We start from the raw sequence: 21,077 nt of genomic DNA on the forward strand, positions 1-21,077 counted from the left end.
TTTTATTATTTCCTTTTTTTTTTAATTAAAATTCCATGTAACAACAAAATTTAAATTTACTCTGTTCTAAACAAAGCATCCGACTCTGTAATCAGAAAGTAAAAGCTTTCTTTAAAAATATGAACACAACGTTGAATCATGATATTTGGCATACTCGCTGCAATCCTTAGAAGGCGTTAAGTTACAATGTATTATAAGTTTCTCAGTAAGTAAAAAAATAGTGTTACTTAATCAAATATAACATAGCTTAGCTTTCAAAACAATATAGTTCAATTAGACATCTTATTAAAACTGTAGCCAACTTTAACGATAATGGGGTTCAACGCACACTAAAATTTCTAACATCATACTTTTAATGTCATTCGCCGAAAAAAAATTTTAAATCACTCGAATTTAAAAAATGAAAAATAGTACTAAAAGCCAGAATAGTTCAGATTTTCACTGAATTTTTTTGAAAATGTACTGCGATTTGATGAGAAAAATAAAATCGAATATGTTTATCTTCATCTTGAATTATGGTAAAGTGCCTGAGTTAATTTTAAGTTGATTATTCTGTCACGATGATGCTATTATTATTATTATTATTTTTATGTCTATTTTGTGAATGAATAATTTCAAGAGAGCAAAATTCTGTCTTAAACTAAAACTGTACCAATTATCAAATTGTTGCAGAAGTCGTGTTTGAAGATTTGAGTTAAGGACATCATTCGAAGTCGAAATGCAACCTCTGCATAGCATAACACTTCTTATAAAAGAAGACCTCCACATCTCAAAGAATTTAACATTTTACTAGACTAATCTTACTTTTATTTAAGCAAATTTCATTTTAATGCTTTAAATTTTAGTTTTAATTATTGTAATAAGGGAACTCATTTGCATCTTGCAATATTTAGGAAAGAAAATTCGAGAATGTTTTTCATAATGTTTGATTAAATTTTGCATTGAAATTTTTTAATGCCATCAGCGTGGATACTTTTTGTTATTTACAGTTCATAAAGTTTAAGCATTTCATTACATTCTACTAGTTTACTTAATAATATTCTGCAAAATATTCATTTAATTTGAGATTATTATTAATTTATTTTGAGAAAGATTTATACAACTTTTAGCAATTTAAGATGTGTTTCTTGTATTGTGCAAAACTTCTTAAAATTTTGAGTAATCATGAAAAGATAATTCCAAAACTGGATAGAAAGTTTCTAAAATTTTAATCCTTCTAGAGCTCCAGAATAATTAATGTTGATCCAACCAAGGGACCAAAGTCAGGTGGTACCATTTTAACTATAGTGGGCTTGCATATGGACACTGGCAACAAAGCTAAGGTCTTTATTGGCAAACAGCTTTGCATAGTTCACAGGTAAATTATTTCAAGATTTTTTCTTTTTGAAGATATTTTTATTTTGTTCACTAAATACATATGCATCTAAATATTAAAATTTATTAAAAAAAATGTAATTAAAATGTTTGACATAGCAATTTCCTCCTTCATAGTCGTGACTCAGGAAAAATAAAGTGCATTTCTCCAGCTTCCAAAGAGACCAACAGACAAACTATTGCTGTTCAGTTTGATAGTGGGACGAGAATTTCTTTCTCTCAGAAGTTTGAATATGTAGAAGATCCTATTGTCATAGCTGTAGAATCTAGCTCCTCAGGCCAAAAAGATATTCCCAAAGGAATTCCCAGGTCGATGATCCCTATGATTTTTATTTTCAAAATAGTTTCCATTGTTTACACTGCCTTTGATAATGGTATTCGCATACAGAACGCAAAATTACAATTCTTTTGAACAAACGACTGAACTTTTTACTTATTAACATACAATCTAAATTATTCAGAAAATAAACTTTAAATACACTAATTAACCCAGGAATTATTTAATGTTACCCGATCAGACACAAATATCTATTTTCTCTGAATAATCATACCTTTTCGGATTTTTGACACTCAAAGTAAAGTGTGTAGCCTGAATATGGAAGATAACAAGTATAGTCACATATAACTCACATATAAGATGGATGCTAATTAATATTACTACAATTAAACTATTTATGATTATTAAAATAAAGAAAAAAAATTGTATTTTCAGCAAAAAAAATTTTAGCATAAAATAATAAGATTAGATAAACAAATTTTAAAGTCATTTTTAAATTTTCTTCGATTCGCTTGTATATTTCTATTTATATGACAACATTTGAAAAAGTAAATTTAACAATAAGAGACTGAAACTTTCTAATACACTTTTGACTAAACTTCAAGTATTTTATTCCTTATATAACGGACGCCTCCATGTTTGAATGATCAAAGGTTCGAATCTATCGGGAAAAAATCTTTTTGTGTGTGTATTTGATTTCGGTACTTTAAATATATTCTGACCAAATTAACTAGCCTATTTATGGTCATTCTCTTGAACATTTAGTATTGCATCATAGAACATAATAATTAAATAATGAGTAATGAGATCTGAAGTATTCCGTTTTTAATTTTGTGAATGCAACTCCATACACGCTCATGACGCGTCATGAAAAAGTGATTTTAACCTCAAGGTTTTGCATTCGAAATATTTTGTTCCGATATCAAACCTTTAATTGTTCTTTTACAATCAAAAAAATACTTCTGGAATTGTATATATTTTACGGTAGATTGTTTCAAAGTATTTGGAATATTATTGATTTCTTAAAACTAGGCATATGCACAGTCCCATTCTTATTAAGATGACTATCACCTACATTCTACATTGACATATAATAACCAATTGCTAAAGCTAGGCATCAGTGGGCTAGGGTTGCTAGGGTCACAATTCTCGTTGCCCATAATCATTAGCATATAAAGGGAGTCGAGAGTTGGCTTTGTGGACAGGAACTCCGTAAAAACTTCAGTTCAAGGGGAAACTTTTGTAATTCTAGGTCTAATACTAAAACTGCATGATCGTTTGCTGCATCAGTAGCTTCCATATGCATTTTTAAAACAACTAATATTAAAAATTTTGCATGGTAAAGATATGCGCAACATTGAAAAATGGCACCGTGTAAAATGGTAGAAGTTCAGGTGAATATACATGTAACTTGGGACCAATCTATTGCCCTTTAATGAGAAATACAAATGTTCTAAGTGAAGGTTGCCAGCAATGTTTCCTAAATGATAATGCAGAGAATGTGGCAGATTTTAGCCTCTTCTGTGATCACCTGGTAAAGCCCCTATGCTGACTTGTGTCCCTTGTTTGCGAAGCCTGGAAAACAGTATCACAACTAGACGTCCACTACGGCTTCTCTAATCGAATGGCTCACATTTTATGCTGTATCGGTCAAAATAAACGCCGGTGTATAAAGCGAAAATTAGCCGATAGTAAACACCCTTCTTCTATTGCTGGAAGAAGACCAACCTAGAAGAAGCAGCATAATGGTCCAGAGAATTTTATAGTGGAATTCCATTGCACTTTATCCAAGTCAACGTTATGAAATTCTGCTGTGAAAGTTGGTCAATCTGACTTTTGACATGTCCTCATACTTGTGACTGTATTGTACATTCAAATAGATTAATTGAAATTCAGTCAAGACATTTTGTACGTTGAATAATTCTAATCGAAGGTTTTTATCCTGACAAAACATATACTAGTTTTGTGCGTTTCTACGTTTTTTTTAAACAAATGTAATCATAAATATTTAAATCAGTCTTTATTTTAATTTTAGCGGTGGAATCAAAATAACAGTAAAAGGAAAAAATTTTCACACAGTACCATCTCATCACATCTATATTGTAGTAGGTGAAGTAGAATTTAATCATGTAAGTAATTTTTAATTGATTTTATGTATCATTTTTCTTTCTTTTGTTCTTCACGATTTCATAAATACTAAATTTCCAAAGTAGTACAATAATAAATTTTAATCTATTTCCTTAAATCTGACCATTGTTAATTTTTTTGTCATGGTAACCAATTGAAAAAAAATAAAAGATAAGAATTATAATAGATACGGAAAAATTCAATAACAATAACAATTAAAATAAATTAATTAATAAAAAAAACTTACTGCATAGTTTTTTTTTCTTTCGAGGAATGGTTTTGAAAATTTATGCTAGATGATCGACTATTAAAGTATGATAAGAATTTAACCTGAGTTATTCCCGTTATTAAATTTCACTAGTTATCACATTTTGTTTGATGCTATATTTTGTTTGTTAATAGACACATAGTTACATGAAGTAACAAACATTTTAATAATTAGGCTTAATGTAATACATTTTTATTCCCTATTTTTCACTATTTTTTTTTTGTTTAACGTGATGCGTAACATAGAGCTGACTCCAAATTAAGTTTTTCTTTATTGCATTCGTTAATATAATATAGAATTTATGAGAACATAAAAAAAATGAAATGGACCTCTTAAACCAAACCCTTAATAAAAAAAAAATATTTGTGTACCACTATTGGTGATTAATTATCATCGCTCGTAATCTATATTTTTAGTAATCTTGTGAAAAGAAAGTAAAAAATAACTGCGTTGTCTTTATTAGAAGTCCTAAACTAATATTTAAGAACGGAAAAAATATTTTGAAACTATGACATATCACTATTACAAACAGGAAAAGCAAAAAAGGATTTAATCGTACAATTTTTTTTATCCAATTTTATGTTTTCTTCAATTAATTTTTGAAATAATCTTTCATTATTTGTTCGCCATTTTTAAATTTGTAACTTTTGCAAAATTGAAAGGAAAAATTACTTTTGATGGTGATTTCCATACAGAAGTAAGCGTACACAAAACCTCAGAAATACGCCAAGAAAAGTTCTGGTTGGAAAGTTACCACTAGCTTATAAAAGTTTATCCTATGAGGCAATATTGTAAAATACTCAGTTTTTTCTCCATTTGAATATAAAAGTAAATAAGAGTATCAATTTAAAGTTTTAAGATATTTATTTTATCAAGTAAATAAGACAATCTCAGTAAATTTAGATTTTAATTTTGAAAGAAATTTTCGCCTAATCTTTATTGAAATCACTAAAGCAACCTTCATTTTGATTTGTTTTTAAATTTTTGGATTGTTTTGCTATTGCATACATAGCTAAGATATTTCAAATCTTGCAGTAAGAGTTGTTTTTTTAGTCTAACGAATGTGTTTTAAGCAATAATTTTATGCTTATTGCTGAAATTAGGAGAAAGATTATTCATCGAAAAGTAATATTTGCTTCATAACATATGTTCTTTTATATTCACACAGATATTTATTTATTAAATTAAATTAGTATTCTCTGTAACACGATACATATACCATAAAATGCATGAAAATTTCTATAAACGAAAATAAATGAAATTCTAGTTTAAATAATTAATAGCAAACCGACAACTTCAAAAAGTCCAACACGACAACCAAATGGCGAGAAAGTAGACCGGATACAATGACATGAGGTATTGCTGGAGGATGGAGTATCTATAGTGTTTTCTGCAGCAAAATTCATCCACATATTTTGTAACATTTAATGAATTCGATAAAACAAATGTATAATTGTAAATGTTAATTACTGGTGTTTTTTTTATCTAGACTTGCGAACTTTTATCTGAAACAGAAATTATGTGTCCTAGTCCAAAGGTACCAATTGAAAAGCTGAATTTTGTTAAAGATGGAACCAATACGCTACCCATACAACTGGAGTATGGCATCAGAATGGATAACGTTGAAAGAGTGACAAATTTAAGCAACCGGCCTGGTTTTTCTAAATTTTTCATGTATCCAGATCCAGTTGTTTACTCTATCACCGAAAATAATGGAATCATACAATACCGTGGAGAAAATCTCGTTATTGAGGTTAGTAATTTGACTCCCGAAATGCATCCATTGCCATAAAATTTAGTGAAAATTAGCGTTCACCGAAAGAGTTTTCGGTATGAAACGAAAGTTTACATTCGTAATTACAACGATTAAATAAGTAAATGATTAAAGAATCATAGCAAAATCAACATTTATTACCAGCAAAAAAATGAAGTACCCTTTTCAGCCACCTCTAGTGTGAATGCAAGGTGCGATAGTGTCGATCATTGTCGCCTCCAATCCGATATGATGTCCTGATGCATCTTGTTCTACAGTTACTGTAAAAGAACCAATAAATCGACTAAACTCGGAAACTGTTCAATTTGCAGCATTATGTGGTCTCATAAATGCTGGTTCTGTAAAAAATCTGGAGATCGAGCTAGATAGAGAATATGAATAACGTGATGGAGGCGTTTCTTTGACGCCCTTGCTGAGTTTGACCCATCATTGCTTGTGGAAAAATGGTTTCTGGAAGCCTTGTCCTGAGTGGCTACACATGTGCTTGAAGAATGTCATGAACGTACTTCTGGGTTGTAATGGCACCCTGAATCAATATTATGAGTGATTGTGTGCCGTATGCAATTGAATCTCATACCAAAACACTAGTTGTAAAAGTGCTGTGCTGCTGCACTCCATAGGCAGGGTTAAAACCCACTCACCTTTGCAGTTGTTTCACTGTCGACATGACTGGACTCCAACCGAATGGATCCATATTGTCTTCAGTTATAAATTCATATTTAATTCGGACAATAATGACCATCGTGCATGAGTGTGAAGGCCCCGTGGAGAATGCCTCAATCCTACCTACGTTGCGCGACAGAACAATAATTCTTACGCTAGTATAATGGTAAGAGGTGTCATCGCATATACGATAATCTCCAACATTGATTCACGGTGCCATAACAGCACCGACTATGCTTGTTCGTGACTTCCTTCCGCTACACGTGTCCCCTCTCCTGACAGGGCTCACAGGAGTCATTTTTCAACATGTCGGCTAGTTTTGCTCTGACAGAGGCAGCAACGGTGTTACGGTAATGCCCTTGCCATATTGCCACCGTTCCTAGCCTGCTTGATCCCCAGATTTATCACTGAACAAGCATACTTGGGACCTCTTGGGACAGTAAGTAAGACAACATCCGAGTTTGGTGTATGTCGCAGTGTTTTCACAGTAACTATGGAACGAGATGCCGCAGGACATCATAAGAGTTTTAAATCCCTTATGCCCGAACAGATCACATCCAGCATTCAAACCAGAGGTGTTAGAGGGTACATAAAGAAAAGGGTGCTAAAACCTCAGCTCATTTGCATTTTTTCCTCCAATAAATGATTATTTTGCTTTGATTTTTTATCACTTTCTAATATCAACGTTGTACTAACGTTTCGTTTCATTCTGACTTACACTTTTTATAGTTTCTATGGCATCTATTTCTATTTTTATCTATTTTTCATCTATTATCTATTTTTCATGAAAATGAATTGAAGAGCTAAGTATACTTTTAGTTTACTTAGTTTTTCTTACGTTTAATTTTACTTAGAGTTTAAGAAGCGCCATAGCTTTAATATTGACACATTTTTGTTGTAGGGAAATAACATGAACTATGTTTTTCAAGTAAGTGACATTATAGTTCATATTGGAACAGGATATTGCAATTTGACGTCTTTGACCCCATCCCGTATTACGTGTGAACCACAAAGTACCATTTTTGCTGACAAAAATCCAAACAGTGACCTTTATGAAAATGAGCTTCTTGAAATTGTGGTAAGTACATTTAAATAGTGGCTTTGTACAAAAAGATAAAAACTGTGAGTTGGGCAAACTTAAGCTGAACGAAAATTAGGTTTAAGGAGAAAATAGGGGGTGAAAGTATTTTTTTTAATTATATCTTTTTTTTAATTTGACATTGTTTGATAGCTTATAATATTCGTCAAAATGATTCCTATACTACTGTTTACTTAAAAATTATAAACTAAGCTTCTTATTATTGCGTTTTCAAGAATGTGCAAACTGCTTTGAAACTCTGTACTTATGGGAAGTTTGACTTACTTTGTTACTACAGAAATTAAAAAGGTACATAAAAAGTATACCATTACATATCTAAATACATAATTGCTAAAAGCAAAAATTGTGCTTAAAAAGAAATACCATATACTTATTTATAGAGGACACAAAAAAATACTGAACTGATATTGTTTTCTGTGAACTGAAATGTCTGAAGATTTTTTATTTATCACTTTTTAGTTTGTTTCTTGATCTTCTTTAATGCTTTGAGAACCTTTTTTATATTTTTAATGTGTGTCTCGCTTCTCGATTTCCTGTTTGATAGGAGTATCTGTTAAAATATATGATATAGTATGATGGGTCAAACCTCCTGTAACATTCAGTTTCTAAGAAAAATAATAAATTAAAAAAACACATTAAAATAGTAAGTAAAAATAAACAATATCCATATTGCCTTTTAGTACAGTGTTCAAAATATAAAAAAAGGATCACCCAGAATATCATCTAATAATTAGATTTTAACCTTCTAGGACTCAATCTTAATAATTCGAGGGGTTGAACTCAAATGTGCTAATTTATTAGTGCAGAGGACATTTTAAGTTAAATATCAGACACAAAAACTTACTTTATCTGAATAAACATACTTTTTTTTTAAACGGATTCGGATTTCTGATCTTCAAAATGTTTCAAATGTTCAAATGTTCCCCATTGTTTGGTCAGGAAAGTGGTCCAAAGTTTTGATCCAAATTTTTGCTTTTTGAGTATTTTATTATTAATTACCGATTGCAGGATAACCGATTTTTCCGTTAATGTAGTTTTCTTCCTTCTACAATATTTCTTTAACCCCTTCCTCCTCGCTCCCGTGAAAATGACGGGGTGAGGTTTCGCCCTCTATTTCTCGCTCCCGTGATATTTCCAGGTTGGAGTGTTCAGTAGTAACACACCAATAAGAATAAAACTAATTCATTTCTTTTACCCAGAAAACATTTTATTTCTTATTTTACACACCAGATGGCAGTACCAGGATATTTTTAAAATAATTGTAGATAGTTAGTTTATTTTAAACTAGATGTCAACACTAATCAAATAGCACCAATAAAAAATAGGCACTTTTATGACCGTTTTCTTGAAAATTAACCGATCGTTAAGGGGTTAATAAAAAAGATGAGCAATACTAGCTTTTTATTCGAAAAAGTTTAATTTTCTACCTGCAGGCCTATATGAAAGATGCAAAATAATAAAACAGGAAATAAGGACTTTGTTATAATACAAACACCATAAATGGAGACACATTTTATATCAAATAATATACACCTCTTTTATGTATTTATTATAAGATGTAAGAACTTTGTACCTACAAGAATTTTAAGATGTGTAAAATTTATGAAATTATTTTGCTGGTGTATTAATATTTGTTTTGTTAATTGTTTCTTGTAGGTAGAAATAGGTGATGGACTGAATTTCACCATTGGAAAGATGAAATACAGTTCAAAGGAAACATTCACTCTAGGAAATCCAGTGTTAATTGGTGTAACCAGTAGTCTGGTCATTTTAATTCTCATAATTTTAATTATTTTGCTTTACTGTTATCGGAAAAGAATGAAAAATAAGGAATCATTTGTAATCCATCTTGAAAACGCATCAAAAAGATTAGAAAATCCACCTGATGTATGGAGAAAGAACATGTATGGTGATGAGGATGCACCCCAATTTGTACCAGCAAGAAAATATGTAAGACCTAAGGTTAACAAAATAACGACTTGATAGTGGTCTTATTAGCTTCAATTTTCTAGAAGCACTTAGACTTACTATTCAAGGATCAACATTGTACGCCTTAAACCTCAATTTGTACAACTTTATGCATAAAAAGTTTCCCAAAACTTGAACTCACATTGGATACTTGCAATCGAAAGTAGTCATTGAAACTGTGTAGTTGAATATCGAACTAGAAAACATGAAAACTTTTCTCCTTTCAATGAAAAACTGTATCTTCCAGTTGATTAAAAAAGTTGATTAGCAAATCTATTATTAAATTATGTATTTTATTTTTTCTGAATAAGTATTGTCATTTGCCTTAAGCTTGTCGCAGTTGAAACTGATCAAAATGTGAAAAAAAAATTTTATTGCTCTAATATTTTTAGTATTATTTTCTTTTCCTGTAATATATTTTTTTGATCAATTTGTAATACATTCAGTAACATTATTGGAAAAAATATACATTATTTTAGAATTCACAGACCAAATTTATATGTGCTTTAAACTAAAATTTATTGCTTGCTTAGGGGGCAATGTAAATTGTTTGTATGTGTTGAAACATTTTGAAAATTTGAATGAGGAAAAGAAGAAAATATTTGAAATTATTTTATTTTCTTCATACAAATAAGTAATTGAACAATCAATAAATGAATAATTAGTAAATCAATAATCAATAATTGAAGAAAATTACCTAATTTACAGTTAGATAGTTTTTATTCAGAGAAGTGTTACCAGGACCTGTCTCTCTCACTTATGCAGTATTATTAATTTCTAAAGATAATAAATAATATGCAATGTTGTAATCATTTTACATCTTACCTACTCCAACTTTTGCTCACATGAGATATATCTACTCTAGACTTTGAACTCACAAGTGTTTAGTCAATGAGATATTTCAGATGTAGAAATAGGCCGGGATAGACTGGTCGGTAGGGCCCATGTCCGAGAGTTCGTGGGTTCGAACCCTGCCGGCCAAAGACTCCCCGTGCTGTAAAGTGACTGATGCACGTTAATTCTGTCAAGTCGCAAAAGTTCTTCATGTTCCCATAACAAATCAATACCTCTGGGGGTACTGGATTGGAGATCGATCGTTCTCTGAAAAATGTCAAAAATTGGGATCTGTGGATGAATGAACGGATGTATGAATGGGTCCGCCCTATAAAACGGGTGTGACGTTTGGTGTGGCTGTAGTCGTATTCTTGGCCATAGATGGCGCCACTGAAAAACAAGAAACGCACACTCTGCCTTAAATTTGCTCGGTTTCACCCAGCAGGCTTGCCCGTGTATCAAGTGGCATTAGAACCAACCAACCAGATGTAAACATTATATTTTTTATTGAATTTTGACTGGAAAGCAAGTGCAATATTTAATAAAAATGGGATAAGATAGTTAATGTAATAATTGCAAATACATACGGTGTTAAGGTATAATTTCAAATACTAAATATTTTATTTTTTATTTTTGTTTTGTATAAAAAGTTAATGATGAAATCACTGAACTCAAATTACTCAAACAACTAATGACTCAAATTAAAACAACTTTTATTCATTTTAAGCTATTTTTTTCCACCACTAGAAATTATTGATGATAAACATTTTTCTTTTTTGAAATATCTAATCCACTGTCAAATTAAGTGTTGGAATTTTTTTGTCTTCCGACTGTTTCATTTTCCTGAGACGATTTCCTTTTCTCCTGGCTCTCATATTCTTTTTCACAAATCGCGTTGTCTCAAAGGGGGTCATCGCATTCTGTTGGCTTGGTGTCACATTTCCGTTATCTTCAGCACCGTATACATTGTGATCTCCACTATCTTCCAAACTACCAAAATCGTAGTCATAGGCGCTGCTTTCGTGATTCAGAACCAGTCCTCCCTGCACATCACATGATGTGCAGTTAACGTAAAAGAAGTATTTCCCTGGTATACCTGGTATTTTAGAACCCCCATCTCTTCGATGGAAATCTTCTTCACTAGACACCTTTAAAGAATAAAAGTCAAAATACTTCTGATCTTATTATTAATGTAATAATAACACCTTAATTCATAACTTATTATTTTTATTTATCTCAAAACACTTAATTTAAGTTCTTGGTTGTGTATAGGTTTCTTGAAAAATCACAAGTAAACAGAAAAACACAAAGAATCATTTCATTGTCTACGGAGAAATCATTGTATTTTTTAACAAAGTCAATCTCTTGAAATAATTTAAAATTTAAATCTTCAGATTTTGGGGAAACAGGATTATATTTAACATATTATAACTTTTATTTCTAGAAGGTTCTAAGCTAAATTTTATACTTATTTTAATTCATTTAATTAAACTAAGCTAAACTCAGTGACGCGACATCCCATAGAGGGCCAAGGCCTACTGTATCCATCTCAGTTTTCTTGACCTTGAGCTCTGGGGTGCGGGAGCAGATGTTCCGGTCGAGTGGTCAGGCGAACGCGGAACCCCCAGTGTTTAGTTCCCAACAGAGATGGGCATTTGTCATTCAGAATAATGAATAAAGAATGATGAATAATTATTCGAAATCTGAATAATGAATAATAAATAAAGATTTATTCAGTAGTCAGAAATATTTTGAATAAAGAATAAATCATTCATTATTCTTTATTCAGTATCCTTCATTCATTAATCAAGAATAACTGAATAATTTCACTGGTCAACAAAAATGGGCACGGAATACTCTAATTGACTACGATTATGATTACTACAAATAAAACGTTAATCCTTTTCAAGTATATTTATATAATGTTTGAGGAAATTTACTTTTGTCTAACATAATGCATACTTTTGAGAAATGGTTACATGGCAAAAAAGCGTTTAATTTTTTAAGTTAAAATTTTATTTAAAAATTTAAAATAAGATTATCGTTCGCTTTCAAAAACTATAAGAAATTGTGTTTTATAGATTTTAGAACAAAATTTTAAAATGAACTTAAGTAACTAAACTGTTATAAACCTACTTTTTAGCACAACTAAGTATGTTACGTTGGAGTAAGTTAAAATAACATAAAAATAAATGTTCATACTTGTCTTAGTTTTATAGTTAAATTCCTAAAATAAGACGTTTAGGAGCAAACGATGTTTTGCTTCTCGTCATAGAAAAAGACATATGGATTGCATTTTTCGCTGGTTATCCAAAATTTTACTCAGAAAAATTAGTCATGACTAATGAGTTCATTCATCAATCATTATTCAAAAATTTTTATACATTTGCATAATGAATGATGAATAATGACTAAATTTTCATTTGAATAATCATTCAGAATAAATTTAGTCATGAATAAAATTTTCGTGAATGATGCCCATCACTGGTTCCCAAACATGCTTGGTACTCATTTATCGAAAAGGGAAGACTTTATCTGATAATCAAATTTTCGAATACCAAGATTCAATTTTAATTGTTCAATAGCCTAACCTTAAATATGCTAATTAATTAGTGCAGACCATATTTTAAGTTGAAAAACAAGACACAAAAACGTACTTTCTCTAAATAAACATACCTTTATTTCGACGGATGCAAGTTTCGAACTCCTGAAACATTTAGGATATTCGCAATCAGAGAAATATAGTCCAAATAGTTTGGTCTGGAGAAGGCTCCAAAGTTCAGCCCCCTTAATGTTGATATTATATTTTGCGTATTTCATCATATCTCGAGAACTTTTTAAATGAGTAGAAAAATTTTGAGTGGATATGTAAAATAAGTTTATCCAAAGTAGTGCCACGGAAACAATAATTTTTAATAATTATCTATTATTATTTTATTTATCGATGTTTGAAAAGTATGAATTGGAATAATAGGATATTCAAATTTCTACATTATTTAAAGGAATGTAATTTTTAATGTCAAAATACAACATTTAAGCGATATCTAACGAATAGTTTCTGAAAAATCAAATTTTAAGTCTTGTATTTAAAGATGGATATTATATAAAACAAACAATTGCAATAAATAAAATAAATGAAACAAATACAATAAAATCATAAATAAAACAATTACAATTTCAAAAAGTGATAAGTAAGCATACCTAGAAAGTGTACTAGGTTCTCATTTGAAGCATTTTTATCTAAACCAAATACAGCACCAAACCATATTTTAAATTCCCACTTCGATTTTCTTCCATTAAAATAGCAAGGAGAAACGAAAGTTAAAAACTATTTTTACATGATTTGTGCTTCAGTCACGTGATTTCATTCTGAGCACAAAAATTACCGAGATGTGCGTGTTCAATTTATATTTCATCTATATGGTCTTCGTGACTGAAAAATCCTATTTTAGATGCAAAATAAATTTCATTGTATTTAATTTTTTTTTCTTTTTGCTCACTATACAGGCGGTAGACTTGCTTATAAGCATTTGTACAGGAACTTAATATTTAACAAAGTTTTTTGCTTTCTTTTTTAACATATTTTTAGTGAAATCAATTTAAGTAAAATCAACATCAGAAATGTTTATACTGATACAAAAGGTATGTCAAACAAACAAGAGAAGAGGCCCCAGCTTAAACACAGGCAAAGAAATATGACTGTTATTTTGCAAACGAAGCATTGGCTAACAATAAAGACAGGAGAAATATGTATGTTTCATACAGCATCTAAATATTAACACTACAACTAGTCTTAAAAAATTTGTAAAAGAATTGTGAATCAAATTAATTGTGTGTGTCTGAAAATTTAAAATTCTGGTTTAAAGTAGGGAACAGTCTTTGGTAACGCAATATATCAAGGTTATTGTGTATGTGACTGAAGAAGTGGGAAAATGGGCAAAAATCTTTCAATAAAATTGAAGATGGTTAAGCATTTCACGCATTGTCTATGCATTGTATACAATGGAAAGTAACAAATAGGATCATTTAATACTTTAAATTAATATAACTGTGATTTGTAGTATTTAAATTAATTTCTTGGTGCAACAAATATGTTGACGTTTGACTCTGCTTTCTTTAATGATAAAGATATAGTTATTTAATAATCACTGTCTGTTATTAATCATAACTTAATTGAATTAATCAATAAAACAGTTAGAAGATGTATGGGTAGCTCTCTATGCTCATATTTTTTTAATTAAAAGGCAATTTTCTGGAATTCACTACACAGATGAGATTTTACCTAATTGCATATTACTATTAATAAGTCAGTTAAGGTAAAAAGAAATTGCAAAAAATTATTTATTGAATGAAGAAAATGTTATTTTTATTTGGTCAACTACTCAATAATATATATTTAAAAAAAGAAAACGAATAAAAATAATGTTCTTTTTTTTCCTCCATGATTTACATCAATCTAAATAAATTATAATCAGTCTAAATAACTCCCCTCGCCAATCGTCTAGAGCACTGAGTTTGACTATGGTTAAGAAGTTTAACAATTTAGAGTAAAGATGTAAGATAAACATTTCGGACAAATTTTGGCAGGGGTCAGCGGAGGAAGTATTAAAACCTCCTTCTCTAAAATGTGATCAATCTTGTTTCCGTAGCAACAGACAACTTAAGATTCTGTTTCGAGAGAAACTTAGTAAACAGACTAAATCATACTTAGCCTATAAAGATCTCGTTTGTCTAAGCGATGCCTAGGTATTGTATACGATTATACGTACAATGTCTAAGTAAAGTACATAATAATTCGCATACTTATCTTAAAAATGCCAGACATTGTCCACATTGTCAGTAATTTTATTGCTACGCTTCTATTTTCCCGGAAACACTCGTTTTCAATTTTATTATTTTACTCATTTTATTAAACAAAAAATAAATTAATTACTTAATAAAAACAAATAATAAGAAAATTATTTCGATTTATTTTCCGGATTATTATAGCACGCAAATAAATTTTTTCTTGCGTAAGAATTATTATTTTCGCACTTTCATTAAGAATTATTTTTATAACGCATTTCGCGCCATCATAAAGAACTATTTTTATATAATAATAGTATAACAAATATATACTTACTGTGATTAAACAAATCAATAAAACTAATGCTGTTATACTAATCAATCTAATAATTTCCATAATTGGGAAAAAGCCTATAATTGAAAGTAAAATTAAATCATTTCCTCTGATTAATTTTTTTTTAAATATCAAACACCTTACATGCTTTTTTAATATTATTCGAAAACCTCTTAATAAACTGTCTTAAATAAACATTTACTATTACCTGATAAAAATTACCTGTTAGGTAAATAATGCTTTTAATACTAAGGCTTCTTCAGAAAAATGGAATATTTCGTAATAATGCTTATTTGAATAATACTTCTTTCATTTTAATGTTAATCTTATTCCTAAAAAACACTTACATCCGGATTTCGTGACACGAATTTCTTTTTTTTTAAAAAAAAACAAAATAATTCGAAGAATTAATACATAAATCGCTTTCAAAAATAAGTATTAATCTTGCTTAGAGAAACAATTGTTTTCCTGTTGAATCTGTTTTACTATCTGAATCAGCAAGAAATTGCAATGTCAAATTTGCATGCATAAACGCTATTTTTATTAACTATTGACTATTTATCGATTAAAAAAAATCATTTTTAACTTATTCTTCAAGAAATTCGGATTTCAAAGATTGCAAAGCAATTTTAATTTTTATTTCAGTTGCATAAGATATACTTTCATACTCTTTTCAGAAACGAAAAACATTTTTGTTGTTCTTTTGTGCTACTATTTCCCTTAGCAGATTTTTAAACAGTAAATTTTAACAAAATCAGCAAAATTTCGATAAAGCTACTTAAATTTTGTATATACAGTAGACCCACTAAAATCTTGAACCTCTCTCATATTTTTTAAACGAAAGCAGATATTGTAATAAAATATGGAAGCTGTTTCCAGATGCGGTAAAGTGGATATTCTCTATAAGATGAGCCTTTTGTCACTACACGAGGAGATAAATAGCAGAGTTAGCACTTCTATCTAGAAATCAGTGCGGGAATATGGGGAAAAATTGTGAAGTTGTAAGTCATCTTTGATTTAGGGCGAACAGACGTTAGGATGAGCCTAAAATATCCTAGTTTTTGCTTTCAGAACCCTGTTCATAGTGTGTAAATATGTAAATAACATGGGATATGTGTAAATTGCGGAAAATGTGAAAGAAAAATCATAGAGTGGAAAATATTTTCTAAAAATCATATAAAAGAAGAAAATATGAAAAAAATATTTAAAAATCGTCTGAATTTTGACTGATCTTTATAAACTTTTGCGATTTAGAAAAAACAAAACGAAAGAGCAATACACAAATATAGGAAAGGTTTGAATATATATATATATATATATATATATATATATATATATATATATATAATAAAAAAAATTGCAAAGTGGATATTTCGATTTTTAATAAATATTTTCTACACATGTTCATTTCAAAACTATCTCGTAAGCTTTTGATCTGAGTAGTAAATATTTTCTGAATATCAGTCAAAAATGGGTTTTACTAAAAAACATACCTAATATGTAATAATACAATGGACGTTTTAAAAATTTATAAAGGAAATAGACATCACCTTTACATTTTATTTAATTATCTTCTATTCGGGTTCATCTCTTAAAAGCATCCTTTATTTTGCAATGAGCCCACTTATCTTAAGTCTAAATTACATTATTTATCCAATGCATCGTTGGTTTTTCTTATTTCAATTCCTCTGTAATTAGTCTAAATAAACGAAACGTCTTTCTGCAATAAACCGACTGAAGTTATGTCTACTAATTCAAACAAAAGAACTGAGTAAAAACTAAATGAGTGGTGAAGCGAGCTTTGAACTATGTCCGCTTAAGAAATAGATGTTAAACATCATTTTATAATAGTTGTTGTTATTGTCATAAGTTATCTTAAATTTCATTGTTGGAAAAAGACACTAGGAGTAACATGCTTTTTATTTTGAGTTTTAATTAATAAATCTATTTTTTTCACAAATGTTATACCCAGTAAACAAATTAATAAATAATTATATATACATCTTAAATAGTTTTTGATTTTCAAATTATAATATATGCGTACTAACTTATTAGAGTAAAATTGAAGAATTTAGATTTAGACGATGTATGTTTTTATTCCTCGCTAATTATTTCCTCTTCCGTTAGTTAGATCAAATTCAAAATCATAACAGGATGCATTTTAATTAGAAAATAATTTGTACTTCATGTGCTTTCTTTAAAAAAACTAGAGAAATAAAACTATGATAAGGTTATTTAAGTAACTATTCACTCTATTATTTTAATGACTTCAGTACGGATTTTTTATCAGTTTGAAATATGTAAGAAATTTCAGTAGAAAAAACAAGTAAGTTGGTTCGATTTTGTTTCTTAAGAAATATGTAAGTTTTGTATATTTTTAAATTAAGATGCGGAGCGCTTTAGTAAGAAAAAAAGTTACCTATTGCAATAATAATATAAATTGCATAAAATTTTTAAATCAGTAATTGTCTTCTACTCACAATTGTACTTAAAATTAAATAAAACTTGAAATATTTGCTCCTTTTTTAAAATTTAAGTTTGATAAATCTGATATGATAGATGCATATGATTGTTGAATTATTCAAAATAAGGATTACCATTTCACATATTTTGCTTAAAAAATTATTAACGAATCAAATGGATAATAAACATTAGAGGGCAAAAAATTTCTTTGCTGAAAATTGGTTTTATTTTTACATTTTATAAGAACTTAGTGATTTTTGATTGAGTACAATTAGATTTTAAGTTGAGTTCAGGAATTTTCTTATCTACAATTCCACATTTTCTGAAGAAAAAAATTTATTCAGAATTTTTACTGCTTATTTCACTTCATACATGGAAATACTTAAAATTCATTTTCCTTTAACAAGTCTTCATTCTTTTGTTTAATTTCGGTGACAATGTCACCATCGCTTGAGGTACCAGAAATATACATTTCCTCATTGCAACATTCAAATTGTTGTTCCGTAACATTTTTAGGAAAAATGTATATTCTTTTTTTAACCTCAGACTGATAGGTAAGTTGTCTTCATTATCTTCGTTCTCCCCAATAAAATCTTTCTGCAAAATAAATGCGTGTTGAAAAAAGTTGTGGATTGTTGCTGCTGCCGCTTGATTCTATGATTTTTCGAATAAAACTATTGCTTTTAGAAGTAGAAGTAACTTCTGTGTTCGTGTTTTCTTCTTAGTTCTTAAAAGACGCAACACTAGTTGTCTTCTATAGTGGGACTTCTGAAAGGGAATAACGCCCTGGTACATGAACTTCAATATATATATATATATATATATATATATATATATATATATATATATATATATATATATATATATATATATATATATATATATATATATATATATATATATATATATATATATATATATATATATATATATATATATATATATATATATATATATATATATATATATATATATATATATATATATATATATATATATATATATATATATATATATATATATATATATGTCACTAGTTCTATGTTCGCAGACGAAACCCTTGTCTCACAAGTTTGACACAGCTTGGGAGTGACAGGAAATGCGTCTTTAGTACACGTAGTGTCAAAATTGATGGGTAATTCAATATCATCTTCACATAAGTCTTACAGCATTGTGAGAGGATATTAAACAAGAATTCCAATTACGGATTTCAATATAATCAGGTTCGGAAGTTTATCTTCCATTGTACAAAATTTGCGAATACTTTTGTTTGGGATGGTTTGTCTTGCTTTTAAGATCCTTTTTATATGCTACCTAAGACCTTGTTTGACAACAGTGAGTTTGAAGCAGAAGGGTTTGGGTTTAACAACCTTGTTTGACTTTGTTTTATCATTTCTTATTTTTTTACGAATAACTAAGAAATGATAAAAACAAAGACTTTTACATAATACCGAAATAAATTTACACGAAAACAACTATTTGTATTCGAAATATATATTTTGGTTTTGCCCATATTTATTTGAAAGTTGTACAAAAATCAATTTAAAGTTTTTAATGCTTTTTTTAGATTACAAGTAACTATTACAAGTCTCAAAGTTACCTAAAAAAATGATGGCATATTCCATATTTCTTCTTATCATCATCGCAGTCATCACATTATGCACTTTGGAACTAGAAGCAAACATACACTACGAGGTTGGAAATAACACCGACATGGAAGCCGCACTTCTTCTGTACCAAAACTACGAAAAACGAGATGAAAAGATGAAAAATAAATTAATCACAGCACTTTGGAACTACAGAACCAATTTAACAGACTACAATAGAAGAGAATTCGTATGTACTTTTTATGTTTTGCAAGATTTTCTAATAATCTTTATTAGAAATTAAAATATTCCTATAAAAATCATACAAGCAGTAAGACATCACTTCCATGTCAAAAAAAAAATTATTATCTTAATTTAAAATTTACTAAGCTTTTAGTCCACACTGTAAAGAAGGGTTTCTCAACATTGAGCAAAAATGTGTCAAAATAACTCCGGAACAAATAATAGTTAAATTTGAAACTCCACACTGTAGAGAAGTATTTCTTAAGATTGAGCAAATATGTGTCAAAATAGCTCTGGAACAAATAATAGTCGAATTTGATACCCCACACTGTAGAGAAGGGTTTCTCAAGATTGAGCAAAAATGTGTCAAAATTACTCCGGAGCAAATTACAGGTGAATTTGAAACCCTATTTCTTAGAAATTAAAACACCATCAACTCATTTTTTAGCAAAATTGATTGTGTCAAAAAATATGTAAAGAGAGAAAAGAGTGATGTTCGTTAGCAGTTGGCAGGTTTTGAACTAACAACATCCGGGTTCGTAGTAAGATGCACTACCGTTGTTCACCCTTGTTCAAGAAGAGCTAGGAAACCTTGCATAGTGACTTACCCAACAACACATAATGAAATATTCATTTCCAATTTCAATGGTACTAAGGTTAGAAATTTTAAAAATATAATTCCGACAACTTAGTCACACAGGAGATCGGTAATTTCAATGTCATTTTTAGCTTATTTCGCAATATCTTAAGAACTTCTAAGCTATATATAATATAAAAAGATTCCAATCTGGCCCTGGTCTGGGTTGTACTACTATTCTGTGAGCTTCCACCTACAAATCCAGAGATCTTTGTTTGGAATGCTGCCGGCAGGAAACTAACATCTGTCCCTCCATATGTTTTTCTTTTCAACTATAAGTATGTGATGTTTCAATTTTTAATGCATGGGGTTTTTAGATTCGATGATTATCTGTTTCAGAGCTATTTTGAGGCATTTTATCTCAATTTTGCAAAACTTCTTTTTACGGTTCAGTTATTATCCTGTTTTAAATAAAAACTATGTAAATTTTTCTATTGTAAGTTATGCTATAGTATTAATATTATCTTACATGATAATATGATTTTACTAGGAATATGATACAACATATATTGCTAGGATGCTCCCCCCTTTACCCACTCCAGCGTTGCTCACCAGCCCCCGTGGTTGCTTTGTATTCATGGTTGAAGATCAAAGGGGAAGAACGGTTTAGGAAATTTTTGAACTAAAGATACGACTGGATGTCCA

General features: G+C 29.4%; 3 protein-coding genes across 5 annotated transcripts in view; 2 read left to right on the forward strand and 1 right to left on the reverse strand.

The window, feature by feature from the left end:
• LOC107448427 (plexin A3) overlaps nt 1-10,039 on the forward strand; it is a 38,381-nt gene extending 28,342 nt beyond the window's left edge. For both annotated transcript variants that reach the window (XM_043042263.3, XM_087167788.1), the window contains 6 exons: nt 1,221-1,357; nt 1,492-1,683; nt 3,687-3,780; nt 5,536-5,799; nt 7,385-7,561; nt 9,239-10,039. In XM_043042263.3, the coding sequence (XP_042898197.3) occupies nt 1,221-1,357; nt 1,492-1,683; nt 3,687-3,780; nt 5,536-5,799; nt 7,385-7,561; nt 9,239-9,565 (1,191 nt within the window). In that variant the 3' untranslated portion in view covers nt 9,566-10,039. The remainder of the gene's footprint in view (nt 1-1,220; nt 1,358-1,491; nt 1,684-3,686; nt 3,781-5,535; nt 5,800-7,384; nt 7,562-9,238) is intronic.
• Nucleotides 10,040-11,080: 1,041 nt separating this feature from the next.
• Nucleotides 11,081-15,730, reverse strand: LOC122269396 (uncharacterized). Of its 2 annotated transcripts, none has more exons than XM_087167790.1 (2): nt 15,507-15,730; nt 11,081-11,532 (listed from the first exon to the last, which is right to left on the reverse strand). In XM_087167790.1, the coding sequence occupies exons 1-2, from the start codon at nt 15,564-15,566 to the stop codon at nt 11,170-11,172; spliced, it is 423 nt and encodes a 140-aa protein (XP_087023916.1). In that variant the 5' UTR covers nt 15,567-15,730; the 3' UTR covers nt 11,081-11,169. The 2 variants fall into 2 exon arrangements, with proteins under 2 accessions (XP_087023916.1, XP_087023915.1); XM_087167789.1 differs by having other exon boundaries at nt 11,081-11,556; nt 15,507-15,712.
• Nucleotides 15,731-17,694: 1,964 nt separating this feature from the next.
• Nucleotides 17,695-21,077, forward strand: part of LOC107444859 (angiotensin-converting enzyme) — a 29,691-nt gene continuing 26,308 nt past the window's right edge. Inside the window, exons 1-2 of the mRNA XM_087167807.1 lie at nt 17,695-17,829; nt 19,534-19,802. Of these exons, the coding sequence (XP_087023933.1) occupies nt 19,575-19,802 (228 nt within the window). The 5' untranslated portion in view covers nt 17,695-17,829; nt 19,534-19,574. The remainder of the gene's footprint in view (nt 17,830-19,533; nt 19,803-21,077) is intronic.

Source organism: Parasteatoda tepidariorum, chromosome 7, assembly GCF_982258835.1.
Source record: "Parasteatoda tepidariorum strain Cologne lab strain chromosome 7, Ptep-v5.0, whole genome shotgun sequence".
Taxonomy (NCBI): domain Eukaryota; kingdom Metazoa; phylum Arthropoda; class Arachnida; order Araneae; family Theridiidae; genus Parasteatoda; species Parasteatoda tepidariorum.